The sequence below is a fragment of the Canis lupus genome, chromosome 2 (genome assembly GCF_003254725.2).
Source record: "Canis lupus dingo isolate Sandy chromosome 2, ASM325472v2, whole genome shotgun sequence".
Taxonomy (NCBI): Eukaryota; Metazoa; Chordata; class Mammalia; order Carnivora; family Canidae; genus Canis; species Canis lupus.
Genome location: NC_064244.1, coordinates 35,499,715 through 35,525,259, shown reverse-complemented (window position 1 = coordinate 35,525,259; position 25,545 = coordinate 35,499,715). Strand labels below are relative to the sequence as shown.

Genomic DNA, 25,545 nt, shown 5'->3' with positions numbered 1-25,545 from the left:
ACTGGGGCATCCAGTGGGTGTCCAGAGACTTTGTTGAACTCATCCCACCTGCGTGATGTTAATAGTCAACTTTTCAATGGCCACCATTCGTGAGCACCTCTGAAACAAGCCTTGACACACAAATGGGTGGCAATGTGGAAGGAAAAGCCCTGCCCCAACTCTGAGGTAGTTCTGGACAGTGGTGAGCCCCACTCTAATATAGAAGAATCACTGAATTCCCACTAGCATCTTGTCATTATGTATTTGCTCACCATGCAGATCTTTAAAAGGTCTATAATCATCACATGGGAATCTGAAAAATTGGTTTTTCTTTCAAATGGGGGCTTTAGTGTCAAAAACAAATTAGGAGCTACTACACTAAAAGCACAATTATAAATAAACGTTAAAGTGCTAGCCACATCCCAGGCCTTACTCTAAATGCTGTATATTGACTAAGCTAAACCTTACAGAACCTTAAAACATAGTTACCGTCATGATCATCCCTATTTTAAAACTAAGGAAACTGATAACAGAGAAGTTAAGTGACTTTTCACTGTCACACAGATGGTATGTCATGGAACCAATCTTTGAACCCAGGCAACTGCAGCCCTGAGCCCATATCATTAAGCTCAATGCTATGCTTAGATCAAATTAGTGCTTTGCTCAGGGAAAATGGTCAGTTGGGTATGTAAGGAGAAGCAGTCAGATCACCTGTGTGACCGGCTTCTCTGGTCAGGGCAGCTCAACCACCACCTCAGGTCATCCCAGGGTTACATAAAAACAGACTCCTAAAGAGGCTTGAGGTGGCTGACAGTATAAAATGTTTTCTGTGCTTCTGATGAAAGGTAAAATTTGATTTACAATAATAGGCACAGAATGATCATGTTTATACTTGCAACCTGGCATTTTATTATTATTCCCCTGAATAACAGTGAAAAGAGTTTTGTAACCCCAAGGTAACATGGTTCTGTAAGAAGGAAAGAGGGGTGAGATTTAGCAGCAGCTGCCATCATAAATCAGTGTGTGGCTGTTTCTCTCAGAGCTCCAGGCTCAACTCCTGGCTGTCATAAACTTATAAAGGGAAGCCCCATGAGAATTTATGTAACGATGGGAAGACTCATTTTCCTTCCTGCAAGAACCTTTCTGAAGCAAGGCAAGAATTAGGCTGATTAGATTCTATGTGAAAAAGAAAACCAAACCAATGGTTTAGAGGAAAGGAAAATGTGGATCAATGTCAGTTACTTCTCTTGCCAAATAAACTGACCTTGTAAATAGAGAAGAACATGCTGGATTCCACCAGATAAATGAGTGACTGGCTGACCGGATAAGTTAATGAATGAGTGTGATCCAGGCTTCCCCTGGGGTGGTTCTGTCAGTGTGAGAACCGTTCAATCTTGGAGTCACCCAGAAATGCTGAATACATAACAAGGCCAATCAACACAGTCAGCTTCTGAATATTCATGCACAGATGATGCTCCCAGTCAATATGTTTGATTTTTGTGTTCACTGATAGATTTTCAAATTCACTGTGTAAATCAAAAAGAAGGAAAAGGAGGAGAAGGAGAAGAGGGAGCGAAAGAGGAGGAAGGGGAAGAGGGAGAGGAGGAAAGAAAACAGAAAAACAGAAGAGAAACTGTGTTGAGAGTATATATTACTTCTGAGTAGGATTGCCAGGTAAAAATACACTAAAAAAACCTGTCATTGTGGGGCACCTGGATGGCTCAGTGGGTTAAGCATCTGCCTTTGGCTCAGGTCATGATCCCAGGGTCCTGGGATTGAGCTCCGCATCAGGTTCCCTGCTCTGTGGGAGGTTCTGCTTCTCTTCCTTTGCCTGAAGCTCCCCCTGCTTGTGCATTTTTTTCTCTTCTCTGTCAAATAAATTTTAAAAATCTTTTTAAAAAACTGTCATTTACCTAAAATTCAAATTTAACTGGCACCTTATATTTTTATTTGCTAAATCTGACAACCTATTTCTGAGCTAATAAGCCCATGGAGGAAAGAGGGTTGAAGACAGTATCTGGGGACACACCTGTAACTGGGAATCAGATGGAAGGAAAACCAAAACTTTCAGAGAAGCGAACAGAAGAGTCTGCAAAATATGAGGGGGCAACCAGCTATGCATAGAGCTTCTGCTGAGCACTGACACAGGCATGAGGGAGAGGTGGCGACCAGGAGGATGCTCAGCAAGGAAGGCCTGATGGCTGTACAGGTTTGACCCTTACAAAGTTGCTAGTTGTTCTAAGAAGTTCTATATCAGTGGTTCTCAGCGAGATTGGGGTGGAGATGGGGTGCACCTCAGAGTGTTCCGTATATCAGAATTAAAATCTACATACTGGAAGTAGCCCACTTTCCCTCTGAGGTTGGGAAGAGAGACAAAACACATGTAGCCCTTATTAAGTCAGAATTTATGTTGTTCAGTTATGCTTACTAAAGCACAAAATAAATTCTGAGTCTTTTCTTGCATTTTTCTTGAAAATCATGAAGGAGATCCATGGCTCACAAGGATTCCCTGGCAAGTCCTCATGTTCACGTTACTTCCTTCACAGCCCCTTCTTTCTCTTGTGAACCCCCTCCATAATTTCTTCAGCTTCATCAATCCCCGCTCTCCTCTTTGCCTTGTATTATGTAGATCACTTAAGCCTCTCTTTCCAGAAAAAACTTCGAATCACCATCTCCAACTTTGTCCCAAATGAAAGGTGAAGCCTTTTCGAAGGGAGGGAAGGAGAATGGAGCTGGTAGTTATAAAATTCTCTTTGGGGGGTGGGGGGTGTAGGAATTGTCTTGCCCTGTTCCTGGTATTTGGAAAAGTAATTCTGGTATCTGGCCCCCTTTGAGAGCTATCACTCTTAAGCAAGACAACCAAGACACAAAGCCTTTTCATTTCTTAAAGGTTCTATCTCTTGGCAAATTTTTGCCTGCAAAGTACATTTTTTCTTTTTGCACTGGGTCCAGAGAGAGGTGTCACTGTGTGGGAGTGGACATCTGTCATCTGTCCCAACAAAGACCACCAAGTGCCACATCAGGAGCAGTTGACTCAGAACACCTACCTGAGTCTCCCAGTGGAGATTCCTGGCAGACTGGCTCTAATCTCACCAAAGTCTTGCTAAAAGAAAGAGGCTGACCTTGGGTGGTCCGGTCATCCTCCCAACAGGAATAATCCCCAGGAGGACGAAGCTTCCGAGCTTTTGAGCTTCGAGCTTCACCAAGCAGCATTGGTGATGGTGACTGTGGCATTTGCTAGGCAGATTCACAAAAAGCCCAGAGGGTGGGCACCCAGCTGAGCAGCACGTTGATAGCATGGGGCATGATCCTAGCTTTTACCCAGCTGACCCAGGGGTCCTCCAAAGGGTCAGTGTCCTACCTTGCTGGTCTAATCTCTCAAGGTTCCTCAGGACGCCAGGCATTTTGAAAAAATCTTGACTCCACCCCTCCCACTTCATCCCCCAACACCTCCTCATAGCCAAGGGCCCACATGTGAACGACCTCAAGGTTGACAGTGAGCAAGAAAGACTTCCAAATACCAGCCCGGATTCTGTCCTCTTTAAAAAAATATTTCAGACTTGAGGGAGGCATCCTTCGCTTTTTCAAACCTATTTCAAAGGACCTGTGCAACTTCAAACCTATTTTCAAAACTCAGAGTGATGAAGACTTTCCAGAAAAACTCCAGTGACAGCTCCTTTCACCCTTTTACATGTAGCTGACCCCTGCAGCCAGAAAGGAGAGAGAAAAATAGTAAACCAGGACCTCATTCCCAGACCTTAAAAAAGTCTGGTATCTTGTCTGCTGGCTTTGGATTCTGCCCTCAAGGCAAATAAAACAAACAAGCCACAACCATAAATATCATCTGAGAAATCTAAATTCAAAAACTTTCTTGTGATCTGTAAGTCCATGTTTTGCATCCATGGGACATTTAAGGCAATACATACACACAGAGCATAAATACAAGAGTGTCCTTTCAAGAATATAAATGTTAACACTGGTAAAATCATGAATTTTATAATTCCTTCAGTGGGCAGTGGGTCTCATTAGGTTTCTTGTGAAGAGAAGTGATTGTCACCGTGTGTAAGCTCCTTCTGTGGAGTATAGGTCTAGAGCTGTTCATTTGTGTGAACTCCAGGCACCCACCCCTCTGCCTCTGTGCCTTTTTCTCTTCTCTGCCTTTGGCCACCAGATGGCATTATGGAAACATTCTCAGCACCAGAGTTTCCTGCACCAAAGCTCCCCTGCATTACTCCCAGTTGCCCTCCCCCTCTCCCTCTTGTTTTCTTCCAATCCATTCTCCAGGGTACAGCCCAAGGGGCTTTCTGGAGGTCCAGTCTGCATGATCTTGGGCAAGTTATCTAACCCTCTGTGCTCAGCTTCTTTATCCCAATGGCCCCGGGCATGAGAGTGGCACAGGAGGGTGCAGGTAAAGCACTCAGGACAAGGCCTGGCATATAGCTGCTGTCCTCATCTTCCTTCTTGGGGGCATTCAAAAGCTCCCCATGGCCTTCTGGAGAAGTTCCAAATCCTTAGCAGGGGACCCCAGGCTGTCTAGGGTCTGGCGGCCCCTTCTAACATACCTGGCCTACCCTCTTCCCACTCTCCACACAGACCCTCTTTAGGTACTATAAGAAGCCAGTTCAATCACCTCTGGCCTTTGTCCACTCTGCTTCCTCTGCCCGGTTTGCCTTTCCCTTGCTCACCTACCTTCCTCTGGCTTCAGGATTTGGCCCAATGCCCTCCATGAGGAGCCTCCCCTGAGCGAAGCCGGAACACAGAGCCACTGGGTTCCCTTCTTTCCTCTTCCCCGCCCCTTCCTTACACTACAGGCCACTTGGTCACTTTGTCTTGCCAACTGCCTTGCACGATAGGACGAGTGAGGGCCAGAGAGTGTGGTTGCCTTGCAGGCTGTCATCCAAGGGCAGTGAGTACAAGGCACATCTCTGAGCAGCAGGAGCCTGGGGCCTGTGCTGGCTCCCCTTGAAGCACAGGCAGCACTTGGCCAAAGCCTGAGCTGAGGAAGCCCTGGAAAATGAGTTTTCTTGGCCAAGGAAGCAGAGTAAACAGCGAAGGGACAAATGCAAGGTCATCCTCACCATTTGCATCAGAAGCATAAAACCTAGAAAACAATACAAGCTGCAATAATATGGAGTGGGTGCTTTCTCTGTACCAGGCCCTGTGCTGGGCTCTTATAGGTATCATCTCATTGAATCCTTACCATAATCTCATGAGATAGGTGACAGCCATTCTACAGAGAAGAAAACTGAGGCCCAGAGAGGTTAAGTGACTTGTTTAAGCGGTTTAGCGCCACCCTCAGTCCAGGTCCAGATCCTGGAGACCAGGGATCAAGTCTCACGTCGGCTCCCTGAATGGAGCCTGCTTCTCCCTCTGCCTGTGTCTCTACCTCTCTCTCTCTCTCTCTCTCTCTCATAAATAAATAAATAAATAAATAAAATCTTTTTTAAAAATTTAAAAAAAGGATAGGGTGTGGGAAGAAAATATAGGGGCAGGGAGGGGCACAGATAGCTTTAAGGCCACGGGCCTATACGCCAACCCCTGATGAGGGTCCCCTATGTCCCAAGGACTCAGCTACAAACACACACCTAAAGGAAGCTGGCCTTAAATTCCCATCACTTCCAGTGTTTTACAAACCTCTAGAATCAGCCTGAGGCAGAGTATAAGACCAGACGGGCGCTGGGCCAGGAAGTAAGGAGGGAAATGAGAAGCCACAAGCCACCTCAAATGCCACCCAAGTGATCCTGGGCCTCACTTCTGTGAGCAGGTGAGTGAGAGGAGGGCATACCTAAAAACATCCATATCTCTAGGAGTGTTGGGGGGTGGGGAGCAAGAACTGTTCATGGGACTCATAGACAGCAGTGGGGAGAGAAGAATCAGGGGAAGGGAGGGATAAGGTGAGGAAGGCGTAGGAAAAGAAAAAGTATAAAAACCTCCTAGGCAGGGAAGCAGGAGGCCGGGGATTCCCCTAGATAGGGACTCAAGCTGGACCAGATGCACAGAACAATGGGCCTCCAGGCTGGGGAGCAGGAAGGGAAGGGGGTGGGCAGCCACATGGTCAGGTCAGACAGATCCCTGAACTTCAGAAGCCAAGGCCATGGGCACCCTCATGGGTCTGTGTGGGCAGGGACTGCCCCGGCGCCAGTGCAAGAGCCAGAGCTATGAGGTGAGACCAGCTATTCAGTTCTCAACAGCCCCTACTCACAGAATGTCATTGCCTGTGACTCTGAGCCAGGCCCCAGCCCTTCACGCATCATTTCATTTGTCCTCACAGTTTCCTGCGGTGAGGGCTCCTATCCTTCCCATCTACACTCTAAAGATGAAGTGGTAGAAGCCCAGAGAGGTTAAGTGACTTGTCCCACATGCCCCAGACAGTGAATTGCAGAGTCCGGATTTGAACCCAGGCAGTTTTTGGCTCTGATGGCCGCTCTCTTAACCACAGCTGCTTCCTGAGAGACAAAAATGGGTGAGTGGTCAGGGCAGAGTCAGGACTTAGAGAGGTAGATGCGTGTGGGGAAAAGACGAATGGGAGAGGAATCACAGGGATATGAGGGAAACAAAGAGAAGCAGAGGAAAGGAGAGACACAAGGAACATGCCGCTCCCAGGAAGGGTACTGGGGCAGGCAGGGGCTCAGCTCTCTGCCCACCTGGCCACACAGCAGCTCCCTCTCTCTCAGGGGCCGCCTCGCGTGGCTAGTACCTTCCTCGCGGCCGGGCCCACCCTCTGCCACCACCGCCGCAGGCCCCTCGCACTTCACGGGAAGCCCTCCTTCTCTAATTGGCATTGAAACGCATAACCCTCCCTTTTCCTGTAGGTGGGGTTTCCATAGGAAAAAGCTGCTTCTCCATTTCCCTAGCCCAGCGACTGTTTGGAAGTCAGATCCCCACATCCTGCTTTACTGGGTCAAGTCCCTCTTGGACCAGCTCTTGGCCATCACTTACCGAAGGGGACCAACGGGTGCCCCTGTGTGGGGTGTCCCTTGGCAATTTCACTTCAGTGCTTGGAGCTCTGAGATCTCTTCAGATGAAGATGGCCTTGCCTGAGAATCCTCTACTTCCATCATCATCCAATTATGGGACGAGGCTGTGACAGCAGATCTGGGGGCAGGAGAACACTAATCGAGCCACTCAGGAAACACTGGAGGACTTGCCTGGCCTTTGAAGAACTCTAGTGGTTTCTGAGCCTAGCCCATCCTGGCGGTAAGCATGATGCTACTTCTGCTACTACTGCTGGAGCTTTTGGGGTCAGGCAGCTACTTGTTCCTTCCAGGGCATTGTCAGGAGGTGGCCACTCTCACTGTGAAATACCAAGTGGCGGAAGAGGTGCCGGCTGGCACAGTGATAGGAAAGCTGTCCAGGGACCTGAGCTGGGAGGACAGACGCGGACAAACACAGGCGTCCTTCCAGGTCTTGCAGCTGTCTCAGGCACTCCCCATCCAGGTGGACCCTGAGGACGGCCTGCTTAGCACAGGGAGGCGGCTGGACAGAGAGCTGCTTTGCCGGCAGCAGGACCCTTGCCTGATTTCCTTTGACGTGCTTGCCACGGGGGATTTGGCTCTGATCCATGTGGAGATCCAGGTGCTGGACATCAATGACCATGAGCCACAGTTTCCCAAAGGTAAGCAGGAGCTAGAAATCTCTGAGAGTGCCTCTTTGCGCACCCGGATCCCCCTGGACAGAGCTCTCGACCCGGACACTGGCCCCAACACCCTGCACTCTTACACACTGTCTCCCAGTGAGCACTTTGCCCTGGATGTCATCGTGGGGCCTGATGAGACCAAACATGCAGAACTTGTGGTGGTGAAGGAGCTAGACAGGGAAATCCACTCGTTTTTTGATCTGGTGCTAACTGCCTATGACAGTGGGAACCCCCCCAAGTCAGGCACCAGCTTAGTCAAGGTCAATGTCCTGGACTCCAATGACAATAGCCCAGTGTTTGCTGAGAGCTCACTGGCATTAGAAATCCAAGAAGATGCTGCCCCTGGTACTCTCCTCATAAACTTGACTGCCACGGATCCTGACCAAGGTCCCAATGGGGAGGTGGAATTCTTCCTCAGTAAACATGTGCCTCCAGAGGTGCTGGACACCTTCAGTATTGATGCAAAGACAGGCCAGGTGATTCTGCGTCAACCCCTAGACTATGAAAAGAATCCTGCCTATGAGATAGATGTCCAGGCGAGGGACCTGGGTCCCAATCCCATCCCAGCCCACTGCAAAGTACTCATTAAGGTTCTGGACGTCAATGACAATGCCCCAAGCATCCACATCACATGGGCCTCCCAGCCATCATTGGTGTCAGAAGCTCTTCCAAAGGATAGTTTCATTGCTCTCGTCATGGCAGATGACTTGGACTCAGGAAATAATGGTCTGGTCCACTGCTGGCTGAGCCAAGAACTGGGCCACTTCAGGCTGAAAAGGACCAATGGCAACACATACATGCTGCTAACCAACACCACACTGGACAGAGAGCAGTGGCCCAAATATACCCTCACTCTCTTGGCTCAAGACCAAGGACCCCAGCCATTATCGGCCAAGAAACAGCTCAGCATTCAGATCAGTGACGCCAACGACAACGCACCTGTGTTTGAAGAGAGCAGGTATGAGGTCTCTACTCGGGAGAACAACCTACCTTCTCTTCACCTCATTACCGTCAAGGCTCACGATGCAGACTTGGGCATTAATGGAAAAATCTCATATCGTATTCAGGACTCCCCAGTTTCTCATTTGGTAGCTATTGACTCAGACACAGGAGATGTCACTGCTCAGAGGTCACTAGACTATGAACAAATGGCCAGTTTTGAGTTCCGTGTGATCGCAGAGGACATGGGGCAGCCCCAACTTGCATCCAGTGTCTCTGTGTGGGTCAGCCTCTTGGATGTCAATGATAACGCCCCAGAGGTGATTCATCCCACGCTCAGTGATGGAAAAGCCATCCTCTCAGTGCTCGTAAATGCCTCCACAGGCCACCTTCTGGTGCCCATTGAAACTCCTAATGGGTTGGGTCCAGCGAGTGCTGACACACCACCACTGACAACCCATAGTTCCCGGCCATTCCTTTTGGCAACCATTGTAGCAAGAGATGTAGACTCAGGGGCAAATGGAGAGCTTCTCTATAGCATTAGGAGTGGGAATGAAGCCTGTCTCTTTGTCCTCAGCCCCCACCTGGGGCAGTTGTTCATCAACATCACCAATGCCAGCAGTCTCATTGGGAGTGAGTGGGAACTGGTGATAGTGGTAGAAGACCATGGCATCCCCTCCTTGCAGACCCAAGCCTTGTTGAGGATCTTGTTTGTCACCAGTGTGGATCACTTGAGGGACAGGGCCCAGGAGCCTGGGACCCTGAGCACCTCAGTGCTGACAGTGATTTGCCTACTTGTACTGCTGGCCATCTTTGGGTTGATCTTGGCTCTGATCATGTCCATCTGCAGGACAGAGAAGAAGGACAACAGAGCCTACAACTGTCGGGAGGCTGAATCTACCTACCGCCACCAGCCCAAGAGGCCCCAGAAACACATCCAGAAGGCGGATATCCACCTTGTGCCCGTGCTCAGGGGCCAGGTGGATGAGCCTGGAGACATCAGGCAGCCCCACAAGGACACAGGCAAGGAAGGGATGATGGAAGCAGGCTGGGACCCCTGCCTGCAGGCCCCCTTTCACCTCACGCCAACCTTGTATAGGACCCTGCGTAACCAAGGCAACCAGGGAACACAGGCTGAGAGCCGAGAGGTGCTGCAGGATACTGTCAATCTCCTTTTCAACCATCCCAGGCAGCGAAATGCCTCCCGGGAGAACCTGAACCTTCCTGAGTCCCAGCCTGTGATGGGCCAGCCACGCTCGAGGACCCCAAAGGCTATGGGCAGCCCGGCAGGGAGGCTGTCAGGAGACGCAGGCAGCGAGGAGGCCCCACTGAGTCCACCAGCCTCATCTGCAACCCTGAGGCGGCAGCCCAATCTCAATGGCAAAGTGACCCCAGAGAAAGAGTCTGGTCCCCGTCAGATCCTGCGGAGCCTGGTCCGGCTATCTGTGGCTGCTTTTGCGGAGCGGAACCCTGTAGAGGAACTCACCATGGATTCTCCCCCTGTTCAGGTACCTGGGTATGGGCAGCTTTCTCTGTGGTCAGCCCTGGACCACCACATCAGACACCCCATTACCCTTACATTTCTCACATTCATTCCTTAGGCTCACCAGGGACTGTATGGTATAGTGGATACAGTGGGTCAGGGCCCAGCTCTGGGTCAACAAAATTTAGCTGTGTGATCCCGGGCAACTTACTTACTGTCTCTGAGCCTTCGTTTCCCTATCTATAAAATAGAGATGATGGTAAGAGCATCTGCCTCGCAGTTGTCCTGAGGATTTGATCAGTTAATTCCTGCAAAGCACTTACTCAGGGGGCCTGGCACAAGCAGACACACAACAAAAGACACATTTGAGAATAAAAGCTTTGGGATAAGGCTGCCTGGGATCAAATCCTGGCTTCATCTCTTCCTAGCCGTGAACCACAGGAATGTTACTCTGCTTTGCTGTTAAAGACACCTATGTAAACAGCACCTACCTCCTAAATGTGCTTGAAGATGAAATGAGTGCACTTAAAGCCTAGTGTTATGTCCGGCACACAGTCAGCACTCAGCAAATGGTTGCAATTACTTCTGCAAAGCTCTTCATCTCCTCCTGCCCTCTTCTCATCCGGGCAACCTCCCTGTGAAGCAGGCCAGCATGGGCATCATTGCTCCTGGGCTCTGGGGCTGCACTGGACTTGCCTGAGACTAGATTTTGCTGGCTAGGGATCCCTGGGTGGCTCAGCGGTTTAGCGCCGCCTTTGGCCCAGGGCATGATCCTGGAGACCCTGGATCGAGTCCCACATCAGGCTCCCTGCATGGAGCCTGCTTCTCTTTCTGCCTGTGTCTCTGCCTTTCTCTGTGTGTCTTTCATGAATAAATAAAATCTTAAAAAAAAAAAAAGATTTTGCTAGCTAGGTCTGCAGGATGGGGCAGCGGAAACAATCTTGGAACTTAGGAGTCTGATCTGAATTCAAATTTCAGCATAGCCACTCAATAGCAGGGCAACCTTGAGCAAATCTGTCAGTATCAGAGCTTCATTTTCCCCAAATGGCAATTATGATGCTAAACTGACCCTGTGTCCGCCTCCCAGGAGTTGAGGATTACATAGAATAATGAAGGACAAAATATGTAGCAACCTGGAATTTACTAGACAAAAATGGGAAATCCTTTTCAGGGACGGTGCCTGATCTCACATCCAGATCTGTTCCTCTGCACTTCAGAGAACTTTCCCCGTGCCAGGCTGCCCACTCAAGGCACATGTCTGTTTGGCCAGGCAATTGGCTCAGGTTTCCTGTCAAGGAAGGACACAGCTTCCTTCCCCCACATCCTCCTCAGGAAGCCACCTGGAGAGAGCCCTGCTGCTCTCTGAGGAGTCTTGCCCTGAGCCCTATGTAGCCTTCGAGGTTGCCCAGAACCATTCATTCATTCGTTCATCCATCCATCCATCCATCCACCCATCCATCCATTTTCAAATGCTTACTGAGTGAGCTTTTTGAGCTAAACACTGTATTGGTTGTTGGCGAACACATACAGCTGAGAGCAAGCACTGGGGCTAAATCCACTGGGGTGATGGAAAGAAGGGTACCCATCTGGGATCAGCTTGAGGGCAGGAAGCAGCTTGCCTAATGCTCATGTCTTTCCAGCAGCACAGTGCCACAGTGAGTCAGATCTGGGTTCAAATTCTAGCCCTGCCATTAACTGCTGTGTAGCCCCTCTGAGCCTCATATTCCACATCAACAAAATGGGTATGGTGGTATCTTTTCCCTAGAGTTATTGTAAGAATTAAATGAGATTACACACATATTATGTGCTTATCATAAATGCTTGTTATTAAGTTATTAAGCGCTGGTCATAAGATCTATTAATAAATAGGGGCACCTGGCGGCTCAGTCAGTGGAACATATGGCTTTTGATCTTGGAGTCATGAGTTCAAGTCCTACCATGAACAATTTAAAAAAGGTTACTTAAATTAAAAAGTTTACTTTAAAAAAGGTTTTTTTAAGATTACTTTTAAAAAAGATTTAAGGGCAGCCCTGGGCAGTGATTTGGCACCGCCTGCAGCCTGGGGTGTGATCCTGGAGACCCGGAATCAAGTCCCACATCGAGCTCCCTGCATGGAGCCTGCTTCTCCCTCTCCCTGTGTCTCTGCCTCTCTCTCTCTGTGTCTATGAATAAATAAATAAATAAAATCTTAAAAAAAATAATAAAAATAAAAAAAGATTTAAGATTACTTTAAAAATTTTTAAAAGAATACATAAATGAGGGGATCCCTGGGTGGCTCAGTGGTTTGGCGCCTGCCTTTGGCCCAGGGCATGTTCCTGGAGTCCCGGGACTAAGTCCCACATCAGGATTCCTGCATGGAGCCTGCTTCTCTGTCTGTGTCTCTGCCTCTCTCAATCTCTCTCTCTCTCCCTCTTTCTCTGTCTCTCATGAATAAATAAATAAAATCTTAAAAAAAAAAAGAATTCTTCCTAAAAAAAAAAGAATACATAAATGAATTATATACTTTCAATCATTTCATCCTTATAACTATAACCACATGGGCCTCGTTATTATTCCCTTTTTACTGCTGAGGAAACTGAGGCTCAAAATGCTTACGTAATTTCTCAAGGCCATCCAGATGGAACTGGGGCACGGGCAGATGTAGGATGTGTTTTTTGTTTTGTTTTAAAGATTTATTTATTTATTTATTTATTTATTTATTTATTTATTTATTCATGAGAGACACAGAGAAAGAGGCAGAGACATAGGCAGAGGGAGAAGCAAACTCCCTGCGGGGAGCCTGATGTGGGACTCAATCCCAGGACACTGGGATCACCGGAGCCAAAGGCAGATGCTCAACCACTGAGCCACTCACGTGCCCCCAGATATAGGATTTGAATCTGAGTCTGATAGATACCATAGTTTACATTCTAACTATGATGCAACCCTGAATGACAGCACTGTGCTCAGGCTGCGGCACTCAGAGTGTCCCTGAACTACCAGCTAACACTTGGAAGAGTTGCAGGTGCCTTAGGAGGCTTCTGGTCTGGGCCAGGAGGTAGGATCTGCCCTGAGGCAGACAACTGGACCCAGGCCTCATCTAATTTTCCAACTGTCCTCTGAGGTTGGTACTTTCTAGCTGGAGCTGCCCAGAGAGGCTGAATGGGCCTTCTCAGGGAAGACTGGGGGTAGGCCCAGGAACCATCAGCAGTATTTCTAGGAGTAGCAACCCATAATCCTTGCATTTTAAGTTCTCAAACCACTGGGTTAGTTAATCCCAACAACCCCGTGAAGAAGGCTGGATGCGTATTTCCAGCTCCAATTTAGAGAATAGGAAACTGAGGTATGAGTATCTCTAAAAACATGCCTGACACTACAGAAACTAGAAATGACCTTGAACTAGAACTCGGCCTCCTGAAACTTGGTCTGTCACCTTTGCCTTCATAAGGCCCTGCAGGTTCTGGCCCTGACATCTCACCTGACTCCTGCCCACCTCCCCAGCCTTTCTGAGCCTCCACCATCTCCTCTGGCCTTTCAGCTGGCAGTGCCTTCTGTTTTCATTCTCACTCTTGTTGAATGAATGAAAGGATGAATAAAGGAATGATTGAATGCTACCAATGTTGCTTTCTCCATTACAGAGTCTTATGTCTTGTCCACCAAAATTGGCTGACTGAGTACTCCTGAAAGTGGGGAAACAACTCCTTAAGATAATCTGTATCAAAGTAATATGAATTTATGGTCGGGAAATGCCTTCTTCAGCCTCATTTCACAGATTCCAGTGGGGGGAGGTTGCTCAGAGTGAGAGTGAGGGGTGGGCCCAGGGGGGTCCTCCTTCTCTCCCTGGGATACCCAGGTCCTGTGGTGACAGAACAAAGCAAGGATCCTGCCAGCACAGGTCCCAGCCTCCGTCACCGCCTCCGTCACCGTTCACCATCCCCCATCTGATCGCACAAACATCTGAAGCTGGAGGAAAGACTATAAAAAGAAAGCGCCGGCATTGAGGGAAACATCCGGCAAGGAAGTGTGCTGGGTCGGAATTGTGTGGAGTCAACAGATTTTTCCTGTCTTGCAGCAAATCTCCCAGCTGCTGTCCTTGCTGCATCAGGGCCAATTCCAGCCCAAACCAAACCACCGGGGAAATAAATACTTGGCCAAGCCCAGCGGAGGCAGGTAAGCAGCACATGGACCCACAGGCTTCTCGAGCACCGCCCCCGCCATCAGCTTGCCTTCACCCCTGGAACCTCTGTGATCTGAGGAAGGGTGAACACATTCCAGACAGTGGCCCCCCTGGGAGAGCATCGGACAGCATCCATCCCCCCCATCCTGGGCAGCATGGTCCTGGAGCAACTGTATTTATTGTATTTACAGGACCCAGATCTCTAAGGAAATGACTTCATCCCTGAGGCTCTACCTGTCCCCTGATTGCAGAGGTGCTAGGCTATGGGCTTTAAATGTGTAATTTTCAGCTTTCTTTCTCTTGATCCTTTAACATAACATGAAGGTTCCCTGGCTAAGGACATAGGTGTGTGGGTGTATTCTTTGGGCAGGCCTAGAACTAAAGAGAGCTCAACAGGACATCTAATCTAACTCTTTTTTGTTACAGACATAGAAACTGGGGCTCTGAGTAGTTTGATCCAACCCAGCTATGCTGAACTTGAGCAAGCCAGATAGATCCTCAGGGCCTCAGTTTCTTATCTGTAAAAGAGAGGTCACCACACTTCTTTGCAGTGATAGGTTAAGGATTTAACAATCAAACATATTCTAAGCCCATAGCCCAGTGACTGGCACATAGTAGGTGCATAACCATTGCTAAGTCCTTTCCTCCCAAAGTGACTTTGTTCAAGGTCACATGGCCAGTGAGTGGCAAAGCTGGGACCAGCTCCCAGCACCTGAATACAGGCTCAGAGCTCTTGCCTTGACAATTCATAGCTTTTTTTGCTTTTTTTTCTTTTTTTTTTGCAAAGATGGTGGGAGGTAGTGTAGAGCAGCAGTGAGTATGCATACTCCATAGTCACATGAGTCTGGATTTGAATTCTTGCTTTAACACTTAGTCCATGGGGACCTTGGGCAAGGTGTAGAATTTTTCACAAGTCTTCCTTTTTTCATTTGCAATTTGGGAATGATGACAAGAGAACACCTTACAGATGGGAAAAGTTTGAAGAGAAGGTCTACATACTTAGCAAAACATAAAGTCTGACTCAGAGTAACTGCTTAATAAATATTAGTTGTTGTCATCATTACTTATGAACTTGCCACTTCCCTGCTAATCCCTTCATGGCAGCAGAAATGGTGACAGGAAAAAAAAAAAAAAAAAGCACAAAGGACCTGAGACCTTTAAAATCTGAGGGACCTTTCCCACCTGCTGAACTGTGGGACCAGACCTGCCTCCCCATACTCAGGCCTTCTCAGGAACTGGCCTCCTCCAGGTGGCAGGCAAGGTCTGTGGGAGGGAGAGGACAGGATGGAGACAGCAAGAGTCAGGTAGAGTCTGAGTGGCTTTTTGATGCCTCATCCCAGCTGCATCTTCTTTTGCCCTGCTATTCTGGTCTGGGATTTGGCCTCAAATAGGGAGTAGGGAATATTCAGCCATGTTGTCCACAAAGTATTAATTGAGCATCTACTATGTGCTGGGGCCCTGTTTTGAGCACTGGTGACCAGGGAATGAGACAGATAGAAATCTCTGCTCTCACTGGAGGTCATAGTTGAATGGGTGGAGGTGGATGGATAGATGGATGGACAGATGACTGCACTGTTTCAACCAAAGTTACTACACTCCTACCCTGGGCCAGGCAACGCAAAGGAGGGGGAAGGAATTATTCATTGGTGAATAATGGTGCCAATGCATTCATTGTTTCTTGTATTTGCTGAGTGCTTACATGGTGCCAGGTACTAGTTTCTTTACATAAACTGTCTCATTTTGCATGCCCCTTGAGGTGGGTGTTATTTATTACCTCCATTTTACAGATGAGGCAACAGATGCAGAGTAGGCAGGCCTGGGACCAAGTAATCCAGGTTGGTCTGACTCTGAAAGCTGGGCTCTGTATCTACCTCCTTATGTGGATGAATGCTGGCATGAGTAGAAGAATGTTCATGAGCAGGAATGAATGAATCTGGTGTGTGAATTTTCTCACTCGTGGACTGGCTGGCCTCCTTTGCAGGAGCATAATCCCAGATACAGACGGCCTAGGTGCCAGGGCTGGCCAGACAGAACCAGACCAGGAGGAAGGGCCCTTGGATCCTGAAGAGGACCTGTCTGTGAAGCAGCTGCTAGAAGAAGAGTTGTCAAGCCTGTTGGACCCACACACAGGTAAGGACTCCTTAGGATCACCCTGAGCCTGCTTCTGCTCCTGCGACCCCCTCACATGTCCTGGCGTCAGACTTTTCCACAAGAAAAACACAGACATTCTATTTCTGGGCAGGAATATCAGTAACATTTTACTTTCCCTAACGCTTCCAACAGCCTTCATTTGTTTAAAGACCAGATTCTACTCTGATTAATCTTTAAAAATCCTAAGAGTGTAAATGAGCTCTTGATGTGTGCCAGATACTGGGAAGCATCTTACACGTTAGTGCGGTTAAGCTTCCAAACGGTCTTTGGAGGTAGATGTTATGAGCTCCAATTTAGAGATAAGCAAACTGAGGCTCAGAGAAATACCACAGCCTGCTCGGAGTCACTTAGCTCATCAGTGACTGAAGGGGAACCAACCTGGGCCTGCCTGCCGTCAGGAGACCTCCCCTCACTTCCTAAACCACCCATTTGTGTTTCTTTGGTGGGTTTAAATATCCTTCCGTTCTGAGAACTCAGTCAACTCTTTAATGTGTTCATATTTCTAATTTAAACAAAAATAACATTTTCTAGAGAAATAATTCATTTTGACAGTAAGTATATAATCTGAACTTTAATTCAGGAATGTGCTAGCTGGATACTGGTCAGCCTCCTTGAGGTAACACCATACCTCTGTTCTTCCCTAAACTGTGGTTTTCTGTTTTGGTAGTTAATAATCTGTTCCTCAACTGAACATAGCCTATGTGATCTATCTGGCTGCAAACACACTAAAAGCATGGCAGGGACTTCCTTTTCCTTGGTTAAGAAAATAGAGCTAACATTCATTGAGAGCTTTCTATGCACTCATATTCCTCATGAGAAATTTTTATGAGACAGAAACTATCCATGATCACCATTTCATGAAGGAAAAAACTGAGGGGCAAGGGTGTCTAGTAACTTTCCCAAGCTTGTACAGAAAATGGTTAGTAACACTGGCAATGTGGCTCTAAATTAAAAGTAAGTAAAATTAATCTGATTAAAATTAAGTAAAATGAAAAATTCAGTTCCTCAGTTATACCAGCCACATTTCAAACACTCAGTAACCACATGTGGTTAGTGGACATTGCTTTGGACGGCACACATATAGAAAGTTTTATAGGACAGCATTGTGTAGAATCTATAACCGTGAAGTCCAACACAGTAGCCATTAGCCACATTGGAAAATGGCTAGTCCCGATCAAGACATGATATATGGGGGCCCCTGCCCAGTTCAGCGGGTAGAGTGTGCGACCCCTGATCCCAGGGTGGTGAGTTCAAGCTGCATGTTGGTGAGTTCAAGCTGCATAGAGCTTACTTAATAAAAATAAAAATAAAAAGCAGAAAAAAAAGAGTAACTTGTTATTAAAAAAAAGATGTGATAAACATAAAACACACTTCAGATTTTGAAGACTCCGCATGAAAAAAGAATGTGAAATATCTCATTAATTTAAAAATATTCATTACATGATAAAATGATATTAAGTATGAAATTTTTTTACAAATTAATTACAGTTTTCTTTCTACTTTTTAAACATGCCTCCTAGAAAATTTCAACTGACCTTTATGGCTCACATTGTCTCTCTACTGGCCAGCTCTGGGCTGGAACCTATGTGCTCAGTTGTCACGTGGTCCTGCTTGTCTGCGGCACAGAGGGCATGGAAATTGCTGAGGGATGATGAGGGCAGGAGGATAGAAGAGCCTATGCTGCTCATGGGGTGGAGCTGCACAGGGGCTATGGGTGAGCTCGCTGACCTCCAGGGGTCATGGCTGCATCCATCTGATAATGTGATGAGGATAACACCTTACTGGTAGCATGAGCTCAGTGAATGCTCATAGCAACCTGACAAGATGAGTACTACTATTTCACCACTTTATGAGAGACAAAGAAGGCTCAGAGAGGTTAAGCAATTTTCCCAAGGTCACACTGCTCATAAATGGCAGAGGTGGGAAATCAAGCCCAGGCCAGCCTTGTGTCCACCTGCCTCTGGGTGGACTCACCATTGCTGCCCAGCCATTCTCATATACTCCAGTGATTTTCTCATTCCAATTCCCATTCTTCCTGAAGCTCTCTGACCCTGGTACAAAGGCCTGATTCTGTAACACTAGAAGAGTTTCAATCTTATTACCCCAAGTCTCAAGGAACTAAGGTTTACATTTCCCAAATGCCCAGGGTTAATATTTATGTTCACTGAGTCATTCAAGAAATGCTCACTAAGTCCAGGGCGTGGGCTGGACCAGGTGGGAAGAGGCCTGCCCTGCCTCACAGCCTGCAAAGCTCCACCCTGACAAGGCAAGACAGAAACTCATTTATCAATATAAACAGCCATTAGCTGTATTTTGGAATAACTTTTCCAAATTACAAAAGTAATATTTGGTTAAGGTAGAAAAATGTAGCTAAACAAAAAGAGAATAAATCACTTCTGTCCAGGTGTAATTCCAGTTAACATTTTGACATACCTCCTTCCAGTCTTTTATTCTTTTTTTTTTTTTTTTTAATTTTTTTTTTTTTTTATTTATTCATGATAGGCACAGTGAGAGAGAGAGAGGCAGAGACACAGGCAGAGGGAGAAGCAGGCTCCATGCACCGGGAGCCTGATGTGGGATTCGATCCCGGATCTCCAGGATCACGCCCTGGGCCAAAGGCAGGCGCCAAACCGCTGCGCCACCCAGGGATCCCCCAGTCTTTTATTCTATGCACAGATTCTAAAGCAGCTCACCTTTAAGCAAGCATTAAATACATGCTCAAGTGGATGTTGTACTTTTTTTTTTAAGACACAGTTTCTTAACCATAAGATTTATGCTTTCTTTTTTTGGCTTGACCTCTACCATCGGGCCTAGGGCTAGTTTGAGATAGCATTTTTGTTGAGGAGATGGGAAAAGGAAAAGTGTGATGGGGCCATTAAGGATCTAGGGGACAATTTTGCGGTGTTTTTAAAAAGATTTTATTTATTTATTTGAGAGAGAGAAAGCAAGAGACAGAGCATGAGCAGAAGGGGAGGAGCAGAGGGGGAGGGAGAAGCTGACTCCCCACTGAGCAGGGAACCTGATGTAGGGCTTGATCCCAGGACCCTGGGATCATGACCTGAGCCAAAGGCAGATGCTTAACTGACTGAGTCACCCAGGTGCCTCTAGGTGATAGTTTTTCATAACCTCTGTCCCCTTCCTGGGACAGCGCTTTAGCAGACAACCCCTTCCCAGCGCTGCCTCTAGACCTGGGTTTTCTCTGGCTTGAGAAGTGAAGGTTGAGGAGTCCAGGGCACAGTGCCCATACAAACCTTAGGAAGCCTGGGGAATCCGGAGGCCACAGGTGTGCACCCAGAGCACCCGGGGGGCCAAGGGGGAGCTCCTGAGAGAGTGGATAGGAGGGTACAGTCCCATGAGGCGTCAAAGTCATCAGATTTGGGGACAAAATCTGGATTTGGTTGCCTAGTAGATGTGTGATTCCATGTCTTGGAACTTCGTTTCCTCATCCATAAAATGAAATAGCACTCTTCGTTTCAAAGGTTTGTGCAGAGGTTAAATGAGAGAATTACATAAATTATTATGGCGTGGAAGAACTTAATAAATGGTCACTATTGCTATGAATACAAACAGATGGCAGCATCCAGCCAGGAACTCGGATGCTCGCCCATCCCCCACTCGCAGCTACTAGTGCCCTGCGGGAGTGAAGAGCCTGGCTGCACCCGTGGGTGGAAGACACCTAGCCTGTCACACAGCAGGATCGGGAACTTCTTTAGAAAAGGGCCAGCTTCTAATTCTAGGCTTTCTTCCTCCCGCCGCCTCCTCCCCACTGCTCCTGTGGGTACTTCAGTCGGCAGCCTTCCTGCCCAGCGAGCTTCCCTGTTAGGGCCTCTTCCTTCCGGTCCCCCTCGGGCCTCCCCATCTGTCCCCCGCCATTTCCCTTCCCTCCTTTGTCCGGAGCCCTTGGCCGGCCCAGCCCCACCCTCAGCTGCCTGGCTCTCACCGCGTCCCCTCATCCGTCCCATGCAGGCCTGGCCCTGGACCGGCTGAGCGTCCCCGACCCGGCCTGGATGGCGAGGCTCTCTCTGCCCCTCACTATGAACTACCGCGACAACGTGTTCTCCCCGGACACTCCGGCCGTGGAGGAGCCCAGGACCTTCCAGACCTTCGGCAAGGCGGCAGGGCCTGAGCTGAGCCTGACAGGCACGCGGCTGGCCAGCACCTTCCTCTCAGAGATGAGCTCGCTGTTGGAGATGCTTCTGGGGCAGCGCTCGGGCGTGCCCGTGGAGGCCGCCTCCGAGGTGCTGAGGCGGCTGTCCGTCTGCGGGAGGACCCTCAGTCTGGACCTGGCCACCAGCGGGGCCTCAGGCACGGACGGACAGGGGGGCCCAGGTGGAAAGAAGGAGGCCGAGGGCAGGACTGGCAGCAGCAGCAGCAGCAGCAGCAGCAGCAGGGGCCTGTGGATCCAGGAACCGGGGGCCCTGGGAGATGTCAGGGAGCCCAGGCCCTAAGGATCTTGGGACATGAGCTGCTTTCGACAATCTTTGAACTCACTGTCCAGAGGTGGCCCAAGAACTTTAGGGTGACCCATGCTGCTCCATAGAGGAGGCAGGGGCCCCACAACTAATAGCTGGCCGATCAAAGCAGCCCCTCATTAGGGGCTGGCTTTGCCTGTGAATTTTTTGGAGGACAGAGACATTTGTGGCTGAAGTGAGTGTTTGCTGGCAAAACACATGTAGAGCGTGGAGGGTCAGTCCTCCTGTGGAACAGATGCCAAGGAGTGTCATGAGCAAGAGAGTATGGCCTTATCACATACTTGAGGGTGGGGGGCTGGATCCTGAGGTGCCAGGCAAAGCTCTCTGACCTACTAATAAAGGAAAAGCACTGGCTCATTCTCCTGTTTGCACCTGTCAAGATGGGGAGGGAAGGGTAGCAGAGTGAGGGTTCCTTGTTGCCCATTCACTGGCAAGAGGGTGTGCTGGACCTGGACAGGAGTAGGGCATATTGGTACACAGTGGTCAGTACACAATGATGAACATGGAGACTCTTTTTTTTTTCTAATTTTTTTTAAATTTATTTATGATAGTCACACAGAGAGAGAGAGAGGCAGAGACATAGGCAGAGGGAGAAGCAGGCTCCATGCACTGGGAGCCCGACGTGAGACTCGATCGCGGGGCCTCCAGGATCGCGCCCTGGGCCAAAGGCAGGCACCAAACCGCTGCACCACCCAGGGATCCCCGAACATGGAGACTCTTGATCTCACTTCTCTAATGTTACATTATCAAATAACCTGCTTCTCAGCTGGAAAATTAGGGCTAAGAAAAGCATGACTATTTATAGAATGTTTATGTGAGCCAGGCCCCAGCCTTTACACTAGGATTTAATTTAATTTCCAACAACCCTGGGAGAGAGGTGTTATCCCCATTTCACAGACAAGGACATGAGGCTTGGAGAAGCAGAGTATCTTGTTGAAGATCAAGGGTAGAGGCAGAGGGGTGCCTGAGTAGCTAAGTTGCTGAAACATCTGACTCTTGATTCTGGCTCAGGTTAGGACCTCAGGGGTCATTAGATCCAGCATAGGTGAGGCTACTCACACAAAGCAGGGAGTCTGCTTCCTTCTCCCTCTCTCCCTTTCCCCCTCCCCCCCCCCCCGCACAAGCACGCTCACACTCTTTCTCTAAAATAAATAAATCTTAAAAAAAAAAAAAAAAAAAAAAGAGTGGAGACAGAGCGAAGATTTTGGAACCAAACTGGACCAAGATCAATACCTATGTCCTTGACCTAGGCATTAGACTGCCAGCTAAGGAAAGGAAAGGAAAAAGCCCCACAGGTGAGTTTTTTGCCAGTAGTAGACTTAGTCTGAATTCCCCTCATGAAACAATGTTGAGAAGTACATTTCTAAAGCTGCTAAGGCCTGCACGGCTCTGCATTTCCAAGCACAGAACAAGAGCGACTCAGATCTGACCTGATGAAGGCCTGGGCCTCTGCAGGCTCCTGTCCTTTCCCAGCAATTAGCCCATCTTTGCAGACCCAGCGTTCGTGGGTAAATCTTCCTCTGTCACAGCAGGTTTGGGCCTGTGAATTCAGGCCCTCGAGGACAATGTATGAACTGGGTCTATGAAATTGTTACTGACAGCAGCAAAACTTCCAGGGCAGGAGGGAGCAAAGAAATAGCAAATATTTTTCCAAGGCTCAGCCTTATACTTTTCCTGGAAATTTCCAAGCAGTTATTCATTTAGCCATTCAGCTTCTCAGTAGCAGGGGCTCTCCTCCACTCTGAAGGCGAAAACTCCTCTCTGTGCTTCTCCTTCTGCCCGCTTTTGGAGGCCAGTACGCACATTCACTGTTCATAGAAATGGGCCAATCATACTTCCACCAAGGATAGTGGAAGCCATGTATACTTGGAATCCAACGTGGCACCATTATCCTGTTATTCTATATCACAGATGAGGAAAACGAGGCTCCCCAAAGTTAAGTGATTAAAGAGCAGAGTCTCTGGGTCTCTGATCACCTCAAGTGATCTCCTTACAAGATCAGTGATTTTTAAGCTGTTGGGTTCCCCAAGTCAATGAGAGAAGCCAGGGGAGACTAAGCAGGCAGGGTCTCCACACTGACCAGTCAGGTGACTGGCACAAAGCCACACCTGATGCATACCTACTTGCTGAATGCATGAATGAATGAATAAATGAATAAATCAATGTTTCAGTGTCCCTTTGTACCTGTATTGGAGCTCTAGGTAAGATGTCATTATAAAGAAAGAAAAAAAAAGTTTCCATTATATGAAATCAAAGTCTGAGTAGATTAGAACTAGAGCAGACAATGTTGACTGCCAACCCCCCCCTGCTCCCTCCCCCCCGCCCCAACTACTAGTGGATGTTTGATGCCAAGCTGGTGTTGGGAGGGTGGAGAGAAGGGACAGGGGAACAGGCAACTTAAGAAATTAATTTTTAGGGCAGCCCCGGTGGCTGGGCGGTTTAGCGCTGCCTTCGGCCCAGGGCAAGATCCTGGAGACATGGGATCAAGTCCCGCGTCAGGCTCCCTGCGTGGAGCCTGCTTCTCCCTCTGCCTGTGTCTCTGCCTCTCTCTCTTTCTCCCCTCTGTGTGTTCTAGTGAATAAATAAAATCTTTAAAAAAAAAAATTAATTTTTAAATTAATGTTAATTAATTAACATTGGAACCATGGCTATCACCTGGATCATTGGATACCCTAGATCACTGCTTCACTCTAGTACAGAAGTCCTTACTGTGTAGTCGTTAGACCTTGTGATTAGTAGGCAAAGCCTTGTGTATGGGCATTTTTCTAGACAGGAGATACAAAGTCCTTATTAGATTCTCTAAGGAATATGTTAACCTATAAAAAGTTATGCTGTTCTGGTCTCAGTCACGGCCTCAACCTCTACAAACATAGACAATTTTATTTTATTATTTTTTTTCTAAAGATTTTATTTATTTATTCATGAGAGAGAGAGAGAGTTTGAGAGAGAGAGAGAGAAAGAAAGGCAGGGACACAGGGACACACACACAGGACACAGGACACACAGAGGGAGAAGCAGGCTCCATGCCGGGAGCCTGACACAGGACTCGATCCTGGGACTCCAGAATCACACCCTGGGCCAAAGGCAGGCACTGAACCACTGAGCCACCCAGGGATCCCTCCCCCCGCCCTTTTTTTTTTTTTTTTACAATTTTAATCATAAGGAGCCAGAACATATTATCACCAAGGAAAAGGCAAGATTTGAAAAGACTGACTTGGACAAAGCCACATGGCAGGTTTGTGGAAGGGCTAGGATCTGGATCTGGAGTCTATATCATGTTCATTTTTATTTATTTATTTTTTTTTGTTGTTCATTTTTTTTAAATGTTCTTTTTAATATACCAATAGTTCCTAACCTGGGATCCATGGCTGGGCTCCAAGATCCATGAATTGGCCAAATTGCATGCAAAATTAGGAGGATGTACACTTTCTTATGAGGAGTCAATGTTCTCACCACATTTTCAAAGGGGTCTATGAGCTAAATAAGATGAAGGCCCACTGCGATCCTTTCTGTGGGTCCTTGGTTCCGCCTTCCCCGCGGACCCTGGACAACTGATGGGTACAGCTGTTTCTGTTCTGAGGCAACAGACGTCCGGTCGGAGTGGGGATGTAGACACTCGAGGTGAGTGCTCTCAACATGCACCATGCAACCACCTCCTAACATGGGGACACTTAGCTCTTTTCCCAGTAACAGGCGGGGAGTGACACAGGGTGCATGGTGACAGGTGAGCATGCTGAACAGGAAGGTTACAGAAACTTCTTCGCATCAGCCAAGATGTCAAAGCTGAGACTTCAGACATGCTCAGAACGGTTTTCAACCAAGATGGGCTCTGTCCCCTGGGAGATTGAGGGGGCAGGCAAGCCAGCCAACATGCAGTTAAGTGTCGTCTCAATTTGGAAAGCGCAGAGGGACATTTTTTATCAATAGTCAGCCGTTCTCCAGCACCGGGAGTGCAGTGCTTACTTGGAGCCTGGGGGCAGCTGAGATTGGCAGGCAGCCTCCTTGTCTGTCACCCAACGTCAGCTTGGCAGCTCACTGACCCTACCTCTCCTCTGGCTGAACAAGCATGAGATGGCAACCACTACCCATGGGACTCTCTAGAGAACCAAATCCCCAAAGGAAGACAGAAGAGGAAGGGAGTTGTTTTAGCACGGGCTCGGCCTGGCACCTAGTATACACCTAGAAAATAGGTCAATTCTTTCCAGTTCCTACTAAGCATGGAGTACAATGTATGGGTGGGGGAAGGAGGGAGGCATGATCAGAAACATTCATTCAACAAACCCCTTTGTATTTATTGAGTGATTACTATGTGTCAGAAATAGCACTATAAATAGCAGTGGGTAGATTAGATCCAGAATAGATACAGAATCTTTCATGCAACAAATATCTAAAGCACCTACCCTGTGCTAGCTAGACTTGGTGCTGTCAGGTGGAGAGGGGGCAATGCATAAAATCACTCATTCTTTGAATAAATATTTACTGAACATAGTTACTAAGTACCCTACACTGTGTTAGCACTGAAGATACAATGAACAATCAAACAGCCTTGTTCTGACTGCAACATCAGGACTCCCTAGAAACAGTATCTCTGGATAACGAAACTGAGGCAGCAGAGAACTACACAAAAGTCTCACTGCTGAGGGTATGAGGTCCCCAGGCTTGGGTCCGGCAATATCCTAACCCAGGCTGGCCCTCCTGGCAGGGGCCACTTTCCTGCCCTCCCCCTCCT

The 25,545-nt window shown here is 48.0% G+C and overlaps 1 protein-coding gene and 1 long non-coding RNA gene across 2 annotated transcripts; one reads left to right on the top strand and one right to left on the bottom strand.

Moving 5' to 3' along the window:
- Positions 1–1,798: 1,798 nt before the first annotated feature.
- Positions 1,799–9,648, bottom strand: LOC118354102 (uncharacterized). Its single transcript, XR_004814063.2, has 3 exons — positions 9,511–9,648; positions 6,919–7,074; positions 1,799–2,682 (listed from the first exon to the last, which is right to left on the bottom strand). It is a non-coding gene; the product is annotated as an uncharacterized LOC118354102 (long non-coding RNA).
- PCDH12 (protocadherin 12) lies at positions 6,817–21,175 on the top strand. The gene is made up of 4 exons (XM_025445294.3): positions 6,817–10,062; positions 14,089–14,186; positions 16,175–16,323; positions 20,311–21,175. Exons 1-4 carry the CDS (start codon positions 7,183–7,185, stop codon positions 20,790–20,792), a joined length of 3,609 nt encoding a protein of 1,202 aa, XP_025301079.2. The 5' UTR covers positions 6,817–7,182; the 3' UTR covers positions 20,793–21,175.
- The last annotated feature ends 4,370 nt before the right edge of the window (positions 21,176–25,545 follow it).